Source organism: Podarcis vaucheri, assembly GCF_965113315.1.
Source record: "Podarcis vaucheri genome assembly, chromosome: 10".
NCBI classification, from domain to species: Eukaryota; Metazoa; Chordata; class Lepidosauria; order Squamata; family Lacertidae; genus Podarcis; species Podarcis vaucheri.
The window spans coordinates 26,316,207-26,330,792 of NC_138748.1; the positions used below are offsets into that span (position 1 = coordinate 26,316,207).

The 14,586-nt window shown below is 41.7% G+C and overlaps 1 protein-coding gene across 1 annotated transcript in view; it reads right to left on the bottom strand.

Annotated features, from left to right (window-relative positions):
• Window positions 1-215: 215 nt before the first annotated feature.
• The window catches only part of LRIG3 (leucine rich repeats and immunoglobulin like domains 3), a 55,671-nt gene continuing 41,300 nt past the window's right edge, over window positions 216-14,586 (bottom strand). Inside the window, exons 11-19 of the mRNA XM_082239524.1 lie at window positions 14,177-14,248; window positions 11,526-11,689; window positions 7,778-8,098; window positions 6,411-6,692; window positions 4,687-5,139; window positions 4,310-4,474; window positions 2,490-2,633; window positions 2,088-2,363; window positions 216-1,587 (exon numbers count right to left, since the gene is read on the bottom strand). Coding sequence (XP_082095650.1) covers window positions 1,340-1,587; window positions 2,088-2,363; window positions 2,490-2,633; window positions 4,310-4,474; window positions 4,687-5,139; window positions 6,411-6,692; window positions 7,778-8,098; window positions 11,526-11,689; window positions 14,177-14,248 — 2,125 coding nt within the window. The 3' untranslated portion in view covers window positions 216-1,339. The remainder of the gene's footprint in view (window positions 1,588-2,087; window positions 2,364-2,489; window positions 2,634-4,309; window positions 4,475-4,686; window positions 5,140-6,410; window positions 6,693-7,777; window positions 8,099-11,525; window positions 11,690-14,176; window positions 14,249-14,586) is intronic.

Sequence of the window (14,586 nt, forward strand, 5' to 3'; positions counted from 1 at the left end):
GTGACTGATGGCGAAAGTGTTTGGATATGTGCAGTGTAGCCCCACCACAAGTACTTTGCCCATCAGAGTGTTTTGGCTCAAACAGAGCAGGGTGCCTATTGCTGTTTTCGAGTGAGGATACATAAGAAGTAATGTTCCCAGTTACTTCTTTACAATTAGAAGATTTCATCAGCTGTAAGCTTTGTTCCGTTCCTAGGCAGGTAACCTTCTGAAAGTGTTATGAAAATACTTTATTGGGGTATGCTTTCATAAAGCAGGCTTAACAGACTGTTGAATGACTTGGTAAACAGGGTTTAAAACTATTTTTCGATCTTTGGCAATAATAATAATAATTGAATATTGCTACATTTTTAGAGATGATTTTGTTTGGGAAACTGAAATGGTAAAATAACAAGCATAAAATGATTAACTTATATTTGTCTGGGAATGTTTTCCAGTGACTCAAGTGGCACGCAATCAAAGATTCATACAAATCAAACATGTCTGCCTTAAGGAATGCAGACGGGCTGTTCCTTTGCATGTGCAAAGCTCTACATACAACTTGGAATAAGGCCAATGTATGGTGGGTTTGAATATGCTGTTGCTCATTTTGCTCTGCAGAACTGTGATGCACATTGGCGAAGCTGCCTAAATCAAAAGTAGCAGCTCAGGTAAAATTATGAACACTATCTGGAAAAGGAGACTTACAAGTGCCTTTGTTCAGATGCCAAATATTCTGCTATGGGCGCTTATGCATTGTAGTGCAGACAAATTGGTGAAAAGATGGTTGGAGGAGGGCAACGACTTTTTCATTTCTCTGAACATAAAAAGCTGGCTGTATATTTCTTTTTATTACAGTGCTTCAAGTGCACAAGGCAGCCCAATGTATTAAAAAGTGATATGGAAATATGACCATTTTACCTGCTTATAACTTTGGAATGACCATTAAATGCACACACACACACACACCCTTGGAAACAAAACATGTACATATGTTGGTATTCCTTTAGAACACTTTAGCACCCATTTCAACAAAATGAAATCTGTCTTAGTAACAAATGCATAGTTATTATTCACACCGTTAATTTACAAAAAGGTACCATTCAGTTAAAAGAAAGCTATAAAATTATTAGAAATATATTCTATAAGGAATGTATCATCTGCATAAAAATGTATAATGTTTTGGCAATAAAACTGCATCTGTATAAAAAAAAATGTATTTCTTTCTTTCTTTTTGAATCATAGCCCTAATAAAAAACAAGTATGGAGTGTCTTCTTTCCTCTCCTTTTTTAAATAATGTCCACTTTGAGGTAGTATATTCCTTTGGTTCATAAATCAGCTTGCAGGGTAGAGGGGGAGCTATGTATCCAGCTCAGAGAACCGAAAAGCAGGAGTCCTAAAATTTTCAGCAGCCTGTTTGTATATACAATTGCCACTGTCCCCTTCATGAAACGTCCGGTCTTTTCTGTTATCATCCTCAGACTCTGAGTCAAAATTCAATGATTCACGAGGATGATTTTGAGAAGCTCTTGGCTGCCAAATTGAAGGCTGTCTACAACTTGAGAAGGAATCCAGCTGGTGTCTCCATATAGGTTTTCCAAACGTTCCTGAAATACACACACAAGAGAGAAACTATGTTTGTCAACTGCTCTCCATTAAGAAGGGACAAAAGGCCACCCCACAGACCAGTGAAATGTTCTTAAATCAGATTCACCTTTCTGCCTCTGCCTTTTGACACAGTTAAATGTTGAAGTTAGTAACAAGATGCATTTTTAAAATAGTCAACTTCCTGAGTTTAGCCAGAGGCGGTATACATGTGGCTGCAGATTTTCACTCAACACTGTCGCCAGCTGGTTGGGGAATTCTGTGTGCAAATGGGTGCTGAATGCTGAATTTCCCAACCCAATGTTGAAATAATAATAATAATTTAATAATTTATTATTTGTACCCCGCCCATCTGGCTGGGTTTCCCCAGCCACTCTGGGCGGCTTCCACAAAGACCAAAAATACACTAATAAGACCAAAAATACACTAATAATGGAGACTCCATGCCCATGGTTCACATTTATTTGCTTTTTCAAAGCTAGTTTAACCATTGAAAGCATACCCATGAAAGCGCCGCTCGTAGTAAGGGGAGGCAGCTCTTGATTTCTGCTAAATTCACATGCATCCAAATTCAGATGCAAGTTTCTTGTCCCACTGTCTTCACGCTGAGTGTAAGCAGAGGGGAGCAATTTACTACTTGGAGGGTGTATTCCAGAAATGCTGATATACTGGTCAAAAGGATCTTCAGGCGGGTGGGGAGAGGGGTAGCATTCCTTTTCCTTCAAGCAGCTTGAGTCATACAGGTCTGCACACACTGTCCGTTGCTCTGGACTGCAGCCTTAAAAAAATAGCATAAGCAAAAAAAACAAGGTTGGGTTAGCTTCTCTAAGCAAAAGAGAGCCTTCAAAAAGAGACAGTGAAATGCAGCAAACTATTTTATATATACATATGTAATGAAGATTACCTGTGTGGTATACGTCAAACATATCTGGGCCACATATATTGCTTTTCAAATATATACTTCCTGAAGTTCCCAGATAATGACATAAAAATGGATCTGTTGCAGCTTCCAAGTCATTTTCGCTGCAGTTATCTGTATGACAAATTCCTTCAAAACAGAAATGGTGTATAGGTCAGGATCCCTTTATTTTCACTTTAACAGTCATATATGAATACATATTATAATTTTTATTGATTTCAAAGCAATATTATTTTGAGGTACTCGTTTGTTTCTTTATTAAGTGTATTTAGAGTCCACCGTTCACCCAAAGGTTCCAGATATCATACTAATTTGAGAACTTAATGAGATTTTTCAGAGTTAGTGGTTTCCAATGTTAAGAGTTGTGCACCCTTAACATCCAGTTCCACAGAGTCTATTTAGATGGTGTAGCACTGACCACGCTGTGGGACATCTCAGCTTTCTGTAAAAATGCCCCTAAATTCTAGAAGTAGCTTGTCCAAGGTGTGGAAAAGATGCTGCTTGGGCAGGGTGGTGGCAGAGAGGATCTCCTTACAACATTCCTTACAAAGAACTGGCTGTGCAGCCCTCTAGATCACAGTCATTGCCAGGGTCACTGTCATAATGTTCCTTGTCAAGTTAGGTGCACTTATTCTGGCACAAGATTTCCTCAACAGCGAGAGCTAGAACAAGGAAGGGGGGAATCTGTGGCCCACAAGCTTTTGTGTCATCATCTCTGATCATTAGTTGAGGCTGATGGGAGTTGCAAGATAATAATAATAATAATAATAATAATAATAATAATAATAATAATAATTTACAGTAATACCTCTGCGAACATCCACCTTGTCTCATGTCCATTTCAGTGAATGTCCGCAGCAAACCCAGATGTACCCGAATGGGTTACTTCTGGGTTTGCCACTCGAGCATGCGCAGAAGCTCTAAATAGCGCTTCGCGCATGCGCAGAAGCACAAACCACTCCATGCGTGCGCGCAGATGTGGCGCTTTGCCCTGCGTCCTTTTCGGCTAGCGGCCAGGGCTCCAGAACAGATCCCGGCCGCAAAACGAGGTACAACTGTATTGTTTATACCCTGCCCATCTGGCTGGGTTTCCCCAGCCACTCTGGGCAGCTCCCAACAGAATATTAAAAACACGATAAAACATTAAACATTAAAAACTTCCCTAAACAGGGTTGCCTTCAGATGCCGCTGGGGGGGCACAGTCTCCCCACCTTTGATCTAGAGCGTTAAGTAGGGCACAATATATGGCTGCCACACCAAGTCCTTCTGTTGCATCCCACAGAAAGAACCAGAGGATACAGACTTTGCCTTCTGGATATGGAAGACTTGGGAAAATACTAACTTGGAAAAAAAGCACCTCTGCTTGATGCTGGGGAATGGGGGAAAACTGAACTTATCCTGTCAAGACAGAAAGGTCTCAGCTGACTCTCTTGCTGAAGACGCTTGGTAGCATTCGGATCACTACTGTATTGATGTCCTTGGCCAGTGGTTGAAAAGCTTAGCTCCAGGTGGAAAATAAAAATGGAATAAAATGCACAAGAAAAATCTCCAAGCCATTTCCTGGAAGCACTCCTCAGTAAGATAAAAATGTATGAATTTGCATCTGTATACACCAATGATCTAAATGCTAAAAGATGGCAAGTGTTTTGATATTCCAATACCCTTTAAGGGACCAGAGCCATTAGTTGACAATTTTCTCATCAACAGAGTCTATCTGTCGAAGAAGCTACCCTCCATGAATTAAGGTCAATAGTGCTTGGATCACTAGCTTTTGGATGGTAAACTTCAACATTCTGAATGCTTACCGCCGCTGTCTCTTTGTTGTAAGAAATATCCTCCCATGGATGAGGATGAAGATACAAAATGATGTTGACTTCCATTCTCCAATGACCCATATCCATCTTGCCTTTCAGCTAGAGTTCCCTGGGATGACAGATAGCTTGGAATATCAGCAGGCAGATTTGTCTCATCTGCGATTTAAGCAAACACACGGAGCTATCAGCATCGAGATTCTTTGCCGCATTTTAGGGCTAATGAGCAACAGAGGGATGTATTTGAAAAGTTATTCGCTCTTCTGAATCGGAGTCAAGAGACACAAATAAGCCTGAAAGAAAAACCTCTGTAGGTTAACCACAAACATATTTCAGTCTGCTCTTCCGGTGCCAAGTTTCAGTTTACACACCTGTGTTTGTGATGCTGCAATCTTCATTTCTCCTTCTTGTGTGGTATATGATGACCACCCACACGAGGGAAGTGCCCACCACGCAGCACACCACAGCTATGATCACAACGCCCACAGTGGCCCATCCATCATCGTCCAAAGACGGGGCAGCGTTCTGAGGAGAGTCACAGGTTGGCGTGGGAATTACGCTGAGGCGGATGTTGCCTCTCTCTGTCCCAAGAGTATTAGACATTTCGCACGTGTACTTCCCAGCGTCTTCAAAGTCTGTGTCCACAATGATGAGCAACTGGTTTCCTGCTGCAAAGAAATGCCTCTCCGTCACCATCAGAGTGCTGTCGTCTTTGGTCCAGTTAAGCCGAGGCGGGGGGCTACCACCGGCGATGCACTGCAAGACGGCCGTTTCACCTTTCGTCACCGTCCGGTCCAGCAAAGGCCTCAAAAACGAGGGCGTTTCTGAAGTGGGGGGGGGGGGGACAAATATATGAACGTTACCAAGAATACAGATAGGTAGCCGTGTTGGTCTGCCATAGTCAAAATAAAAAAATTCCTTCCAGTAGCACCTTAAAGACCAACTAAGTTAGTTCTTGGTATGAGCTTTCGTGTGCATGCACACTTCTTCAGATACACTGAAACACAAGTTGCCAGATCCTTCTATATAGTGAGAAGGTGGGGAGGGGTATTACTCAGAAGGGTGGTGGGAATGGGAGATTGGCAGGTAGCTGAGATGAGCCTGTTGACGACTCTTAACGACTGCAATAGGTCTTACAGGAAAAGGCAAGGGGTGAGAAGGTGAAAAATGGCTTAGTCGTGTATAATGAGATAAGAATCTGATGTCTTTGTTCAGACCAGGTCTCTCCATGGTTTTAAGTTTGGTAATGAGTTGCAATTCAGCAGCTTCATTCTTACCAAGAATGAATCTTTATTTACATCAGCCATCAGCAAAACAACAACAATATGATATACAAAGAATAGAAAGAAAAAGTCAATTATATAAAATACATTTTAGGGTTTTGAATCAATAGTCAAATAGTGGGTCTTATTCTGATTGCCCCAGCTAAAAACATTGCAACCTTTGCTGTCACCTGCTCATCTTGATCTGCCAAGAGAAAGGACACTGTGGCAGTGGTTGGGTGACCTGGGATGGACAATAAAAGAGGGGTGATAATCTCATTCCTCAAGTCTTTATAAAGAGTGCAAGCCAGAAGGGCATGTGCCACCAATTCGGTACTGCCATCTCCGCAAGGACGTAAGCATTTTTCGTGTTGAATCTGTTGGAATCGTCGTTCAAGTACAGCCAAGGGCAATACATTCAATCTTGAGAGAGTAAAAGCGTATCTGTATTTTGGAACTGCTAGGTTATGCAGATAGGGTGCCAGTGAGTCAAAATGTGAAGCTGGAAAATAGTCATACCATGGGCAAAATTTCCTTATAGTGGGCAGGTTGTTCTGACGCTCAATATCATATAGGCGCTGACAAATTAAGACTGTTTGCTTTACTAAAACCCAAAGTGAGTAGCTGTTGTGGTGATAAACCACAAGAGTGAAGTTTTTGACAGACAATTTTAGTCCAGGCGCTCTTGTGACAATCTTGCAGCACTAGGGATGTTAGACCGGGGGGATTTGAGTCCAAGTCCAAAAATATCTCTAAAGCTTTAATCATGTTATCAGCAGGCAAAGACAAAGGGGCACCCCCAGTGTTCAGTTGGCAATCACATTTTATCTTACCTAACACTGTTAACGTTGCATTAGCAGAGATGCTTCCAGCAGTGTTCTGAGCTGTGCAGCTGTAGACACCAGTATCTTCGATTTTGACATCCACTATAAAGAAGACATCGTCCTCAGGCATCACATGCATGCGTCTCTTACGTGCTGCGGGAAAGTCAGTGCCACCATCTTTCTGCCAAGCGATCTGGGGCACCGGGTGGCCGACTGCAGCACATTCCAGCCGTGCCATCGCCCCTGCACGGATGGTGAGGTCCATGGGCATCTTGGTAAATGAAGGAAGCACTACAAAAAACACAAAAGATGCAAAGAGATACAAGTGAGTTTTCTTATTAGATAGCGTAGACCACAGTTTTCAGTATGCCCATACAATGTAAGTGGAATCGGTGTCACCATCGATTCATGGACAATTGTCTCCCCTGCTCTCTACCAGCTCAACTAGGTCTAGATTTTTTAATGCCCAACTCCGAAGGAAACATCTGCAAGCTGCTTTTGAAATAAGGACTGATTTCAGGGAAGCACATAGAGGGCAATCATTTCCTCATCCCAAGCACTAGCAGCATAACATTACGAAGCGGCTGCTTGCTATGCTATCAATTCTGTTGCTGATTCTCTAGTTTATTTGGGGATAGATGAACCTGTCAATATCAGTTTCTCTTGGTGTGCCTTGTTTCTTCATCAGATTTTTTTAAATATATATATAAAAATTGTCTGCATGAAAATCTGTATGCAATTCCTGCCGATACGCACATTTTGCATTCATACTGTGATTTGAGAAAGGCATCACAAAATTTGTAGATGTGCATATTTTGAATGATTGCTGCCTCCTGGTTTACGCATTAATTCTGGGAGTGTGAGTTTCTCCCCCACAATACTGTATTTCATTTTACTTGAATATTTGACTGAATGGTCTCTTTAACTGAGTATATCTTGGATGGCAATTCTTTGAATCTTTCATGAACCAAATGCAGTCTACTTTATATAAATAATTTCTAAAGAATCAAATGAGGTTTAACAGGTTGTGACGTACACACCTCGGGGAAACATATATATGAATTAATCTTATTTTAGACAGACCGTATTCATTCCCATTTCACTCAAAGGTTAATTCTAGGACAACTTTGTTGGATATAACCTACTGAATCCCATATATATATATATATATATATATATATATATATATATATGGATGGTTTTGGTGCATTCAAATATAATGTGCTTTCACATTTGTTCCCCAGGTGTCCAGAGAAGGCAGCCAACAGCATCTTCCAGTATCCAAATTTCCAGTATCCAAATATTTTGGGTGATGCCTTTTGGATTACATATCATATGATTTTTGTTTAATATACAGGTAATCTCAAAATGCTTACTGTTCACTGTGAGTTTAGCTTTGACAGAGTAGGATGAGCCAAAGTGATTTGAAATAACACACTGATATTTCCCCTCGTTGCTGAATTCCACATTGCGCAGCCTAAGAATGGTGGTATATTCCATCACTTCGCCGCCCTGTGCCCTGAGATGTGCGTAATTCTCCATTTCAGCATCATGCAGCAATTCATTGTCCTTCTTCCAAGCAAAAGTCATCGGGGAATCGCTGCTGCTGGCGGCTGAACATATAAAACTTAAATTGGAACCTTTGATTGCTGACTGAGTTTCAGGCTGTACAGTTATCTGTGGCTTCGGAAAATCATCTGTGAATATAAGAGCGGGGGGGGGGGGAAACGGACTGCAATAAGCTCATGTGATTTCTTGTCAGAGACTAAAGTGAGAGACCAGACCAGACACTTAATTATAGGTTTGGAAGAATCAAGTACTTAAAAGTGATATGATGCAATTTCCAATCAGCAGTCTAAATCATGGATGGCAAACCTTTGACTCCAACTCCCATCATCCCTGACCATTTGCTATGGTGGCTGGGGCCTGATGGGAGTTGCAATCCAATATCATCTGCAGGGCCAAAGGGTTCCCCATCCCTGTTCTAAATTGTACTCTTGAGGGAGGTTCTTTCACCAATAGCTGGGGAAGCGGGTGACGCTAAACCACTGAACCTCCTGGGCTTTCCAGTCGGAAGGTTGGCAGTCAAATCCCCGTGACAGGGTGAGCTCCCGTTGCTCTGTCCCAGCTTCTGCCAACCTAGCAGTTCGAAAGCACACCAGTGCAAGTAGATAAATAGGTACCACTGTGGCGAGAAGATAAATGGCTCTACTGAAAAGGGCTCTACTAAATCCCATTGGGAAATTGCTGTACTCTGAACACTATAACATTTTGACCAATCAACTAATGTTTAACATTTCACTCATGAAGCAGAAGTACATTCCAACTGCAATCCTCTATGCATTTATCTGGCAGCTGAGTCCTACTGAACTTAATAGAGCTTGTTTCTAAATAGCCTAAGATTGTGCTGCCAGTTTCCACCGCTTATCAGCTATTGGCTTTGCCACTCTGTCAAGGGAGTAAGAGGTGGCATGCTAAAAGTCAGGTTCCTGGCTTGGTGTAAAATTTCATTGCTTATAATCGCAGTGACTTCCATATTGCCTTTTCACCTTTTGGGCTGTGCAGCTTTGGCCCAGGGAATACCAGCTGACAACTTCTATTGCATAATCATATGATGATCATACACAACAATGGATCAGCAAGATTATTTTATGTTTTAAATCTCATTTTCACCTTCTTCTTTTTTTAAAAAAATTGCCTTTAGGTCTAAAACTTATCATCTTTTGATAGCTGGGAGAAGTACAAATTACATAAATTTCGAATTATAAGGACAAAGGAACCGGTAAGCACACAATTTCATTTTGTTAAAATGCCCCGTTTCTGTTTCCTCGGTTTCCTTTCTTCCCAGAACTTTAACCTGGCATGTTGAATTAGCTTATAAAACCACATACACACAGAGAGAGTTGTTTTCATTAAATTTAGAAAGGCATGTGGTATTTTTCTCCTGCTGAGCAATCATTTTAATGAATGCAAGGATGAATATTTAAATTACTGTCATTCAGCTGCAAGATCTGAGAATTAAGGAGCACAATTCTTTTTGACTGAAAATATATCTTTAAGCAACATTTCCCACTGAAACATTAACGTGATAACTAGGCTATGGAGATCAAAAAGTGTTTATTCAATTCAATTAATTTGTTTAGTCCATTAAAGAAACCAAATTTTTGTCCAGTTCTTGGTATATGCTGCAAAGAAAGTTTAATTCAAGCAGTAACTCTCTCAATTAGACATGAGGGATTTTTTTAAAAAAAGTTATTAAGAAGCCATATTGCAAAGATGCTATAGCATATATATTTATAATGTACTGCATTTCGGTGCTTCCCAGATGAATGCTTGTAACATTGGTTCAGCTGAAAGCATGTCTCTTTCTTGTAGAAGTGATTTTTTGTGGCTTAATTTCCCATCTCTAATAATGGGGTCAATTATGCTTTTGGACCTACAGTTTCATTAGTTATATTTTACAGCTCTTCAGAGCAAGCCATGGTAGGTTTTTCTTTTTACAAAAGCTGCATTTCTGCTGCCTGTTATGCATTCATAAATCATTTTCTTTTAATGCCAGTGTTAACTGTGTACAAAACTCCAGCCCAAGTTTGCTTAGGGCCACCAACTATGGCCATTAAACTGTGGCTATGAAAGAACACTTTTGACAGTGGTTCAATGAGCAGCACATTCATGAGCAGCACAAAAATAACAGAAATCCTAGACCTGAACTTCCCTGCTATTCAGCACTGGTGTGTTTTTCACTGTAAGAAAGATAAACCAGAGTTAACCCCTCAAAAATCCACAATGCATGTCAGATTGTTTGCTCTTTCTGGTCAGTTCCTGTTACCACAGGCTCCCTGCTTCCTTAAAAAATGCTCACATTTCATTGGCTGTCAGGGCTGGACAACCTCCCTCCCTTCCATTGTGAACCAAGAGATGCAAAGAGCTTCTCACTGTGAGTGAGGTTGATGCAGCTGCCCTCAAATAGGATCTAATGAGGAAAGTGCCTACATCAACAGGGCTGGGCGATATATCGTCCAAAATCAGTTTGGAGTCCATATTAGGATATCGGTTTCATAATTTTTGACCTGGCAATATATCACGAATCATGATGTGTGTGCTATGCCAAAAACATAACTTGAAAAAGACCATGAAGACAGCCAATGTCTCCACATAAATCCATCCTTATTTCAGATACTGTGCTATATCAGTATATTGTGAAGTTTAGCTGGTAATATATCAACAATGCTGAAAACCAGATACTGCCCAGCCCTACACATTGTTTTGTGGTCCAATCTCTTTCTACTCTCTTAGAAATGAAACGATGCCCAAACAAAATTGATCGTGGAAAAAACATTGGAATTCCCTAATTTTGGGGGGTGGGTGGAATAATTGTGCTGAGTTGCAAACACAGAAAAGTGAGTCTGTGAGAAAATATTTCCCTAAAGACCATGAGCTCAATAGAACTTCCTGGGCAGCTGCTAACATGCTGGTCAAAATAGAACGGCTGCCTTTGTCCCAGCTCTGACTCTTCTCTTTAGGAGGTGGGAGCCAGGAATGCGGGAGCTTTGCTGGGGCTCTCAAATGTTCTTAGATGTAGGAGTGCACAAAGGCCATAAAAATGAAATATTGTGCTTAAAGGTGACTATGTGGATTTTGTATGTTAACAAAGCTCCTGAAGAACGTCTTAACCTCTGCACAATGAAGGTGCTATTTATATTATACATATTCCTGCACTTTTGCATTTAAAAACACTAAGCATGCATCTGTCTAAACATTTCACAGCGCGCCAAAATATTTAGAACAACGCTTACCTAAGTGGCATTCACATTTTAAGCCTAGCAGCATATGCATTTGCCACCACAAACCACTGAGCCTTCCTTTGTACACAATATGCAACTATGCAGTACACAAAACTTAATCCTAAACTGTCGTTCCTCATCTGAAATAAAACCACAAACTTGAAATATCTGCAGTGCAGAGCTCATGAACAGTGGAGGGTGGGGGGAAGAGTATTTTAAACAAACAAACAAAACTATTAACTCTCACAGTTCAGGTAATAAAGCTAAAGCTGTTTAAATCTGCCCTGAAACAACCATCTAGACGGCAATGAAAAAGGATTACAAAAAACAACAACCTTACCACACACAAAATCTTCTAGGCTGACAGCAAGCACATTCCTCCCTTTTAGTATCTGAGGGTGGGCACAAGTGGCATTGACGAAAGCCTGGAAATTGTTGTCCATCAGCCATTCGGGTAGCCATTTCAGCTGGCAGTCGCACAAAAGGCTAGACGTGTTTAGGTACCTATAAAACAAAACAGGAGCGGATTCCATTCATAGGAAGCAGAACTTCACAGCTTCCAGAGCAGGAAAGCAGTATTAAATCAAACCCGAAGATAAGTTAAGCACCAAAACTGATCACAAAAATCAACGGCGTTGCACTGATTTATTTATTTCGCTTGCAGCCTGGCCGGTCACAACATCTCAGGGAAGGTTCATGGAAAGGTGAGAATCATGGGCTATCAGGCGTACATGTGTTGGAGGGAACATATTACAGGCTTCTTGCTCATCCTGGTCTAACACATATAATAAGAACTGAGTGTGGCAGTGTGTACAAGCCTCCTGCCTCACTCCTAACCTACCCAGATGTGCTACAAAGCCAGCATAAAAGGATTAACTTTTTATACGAACATAGGAAGCTGCCTTATACAGAATCAGACAATTGGTTGATCTAGTTTGTATACGCCTGTATACCTGAAGGAGCGTCTCTACCCCGGACACTGAGGTCCAGCTCCGAGGGCCTTCTGGCAGTTCCCTCGTTGCGAGAAGTGAGGTTACAGGGAACCAGACAGAGGACCTTCTTGGTAGTGGCACCTGCCCTGTGGAACGCCCTTCCATCAGATGTCAAGGAAATAAGCAGCTATCTTATTTCTAAAAGACATCTGAAGGCAGCCCTATTTAGGGAAGTTTTTAATATTTAATGCTGTTTTTAACACTCGATTGGGAGCTGCCCAGAGTGGCTGGGGAAACTCAGCCAGATGGACGGGGTATAAATAATAAGTTGTTGTTGTTGTTGTTGTTGTTGTTGTTGTTGTTATTGTTGTTGTTGTTTGTCCACACTGAATGGCAGTAGCTCCTCAGGGTTTCAGACAGATGCTAGGGATTGAACCTGGAATCTTCTGCATGCAAGGCAGATATTTTATGGCCCTTTCCCTATACTTAGAGGAGAATGAGGGGAACAGAAACAAAACCTTCCCCTACCTTACCTCACTGAGCTAAATCCTGTGCTGGCTCCCTGGTATCAGAACAAGGGGGGTAGTGAGGAAATGACTTAAATCACTTAGCGTGATTAAGGGTTTGGTTTTGCGTCATGTACATGCAGCTGAACAGGCAAGTGTCTAGTATAGTCAGTGCCGGATTTACGTATAAGCTAAACAAGCTATAGGGGCAGCGGGTGGCGCTGTGGGTAAAACCTCAGTGCCTAGGACTTGCCGATCGCATGGTCGGCGGTTCGAATCCCTGCGGCGGGGTGAGCTCCCGTCTTTCGGTCCCAGCTCCTGCCCACCTAGCAGTTCAAAAGCACCCCTAAGTGCAAGTAGATAAATAGGTACCGCTTTATAGCGGGAAGGTAACGGCGTTTCCGTGTGCTGCGGGGTGCTGGCTCGCCAGAGCAGCTTCGTCACGCTGGCCACGTGACCCGGAAGTGTCTCCAGACAGCGCTGGCTCCCGGCCTCTTAAGTGAGATGGGCGCACAACCCTAGAGTCGGACACAACTGGCCCGTACGGGCAGGGGTACCTTTACCTTTAAACAAGCTATAGCTTAGGGCCCCACTCTCTTGGGCCCCCCAAAAAAAATTAAAGAGAAAAAAACCTGGATGTACATTTCCAAAATATAGGATAAAAAACAAATAAAATAAAACCTACATACAGCAACAGTATTTTTGTTGTGTAGGCTCCTATGATGTACGTAATGGGCCCCGTCTGCTAGCCTGTTCCCTAAAATATCACTGGTTTGTTCCTCTCTCTATATAGGGTGCCTACATTCTGCATGTGCAAATGGCTTTAGATACCTATTAGGTCCATAAATTACCATATAGCATATATTCAACACAAAAAACAGTGACAATTTGTTGTTGACAAAGGACAGCTGGACATATAAAGGGCTCCATTACCTTCAGTAGGTTAGGGCCTCATCAAACCTAAATCCAGCCCTGGGTATAGTTCAGAGTAGCCCTTGCTTTAGGTAAGTGGGGAAAGAATTTCTGTCTTATAGGACCAAAACAGAGTATTATTACTTGTTCAGCATGAACTTCTAGAATTATCCTTGCCTTAGCTGTATACCTCCAAATATGTACAGCGGTACCTTGGAAGCCGAACGGAACCCGTTCCGGAAGCCCTCTCAACTTCCAAAACGTTCGGAAAACAAGGCATGGCTTCCGATTGGCCACAGGAGCTTCCTGCAGCCAATCGGAAGCCACACTGGATGTTCGGGTTCCAAAAGAACCTTCACAAACAGAAACACTCACTTCTGGGGTTTGTGGCGTTTGCGAGCCAAGACTTTTGAGTCACAAGGCATTCCAGAACCAAGGTACGATTGTTATTTCTTTTCAGATCCACAACACCCTTTTTCTTAACTGTGCCCTATGTTGTTCGACAACGATGTGAGAAAGTTGCTAAAGGTACTGCTTTTCCAAATAAATGCATTGTCATTACTACCAATGTCCATGGCTATGATTATCCGATATATTCAAACATAACATACGTCTCATTGGGGCAAAGCAGAGACACTTACAATTCTTTAAGTTTCTTCATTTGTGAAAACGTGTTTCCTTGAACCGACATGATGGCATTGTTACTTAGATCTCTGCGGGTGAAAACAAAAGGAAAAGGCAAAAATGGAGGATCACAAGGAAACAAAGCCAAATCAAATTCTCACATTCTGCTCTGGGGCTGGGGTAAAATAGAACGTGAAGAAGCAGCAGCTTGTACCCTATAAGTACCACTACACAGAGGCTCATTTAAAAGATAATAAATCATAGAATTGTAGAGTTCGAAGGGACTGTGGGATCATCTCATTTAAGTCCTGCAGTATAGGAATCTTTCACCCAATGTGGAGCTCAAACCCACTGGGTCTCATGTTGTACCAGCTGAGCTACCCCAGTTGTATGATTTGACCATATTTCCTAGCTACAATGCAATTTG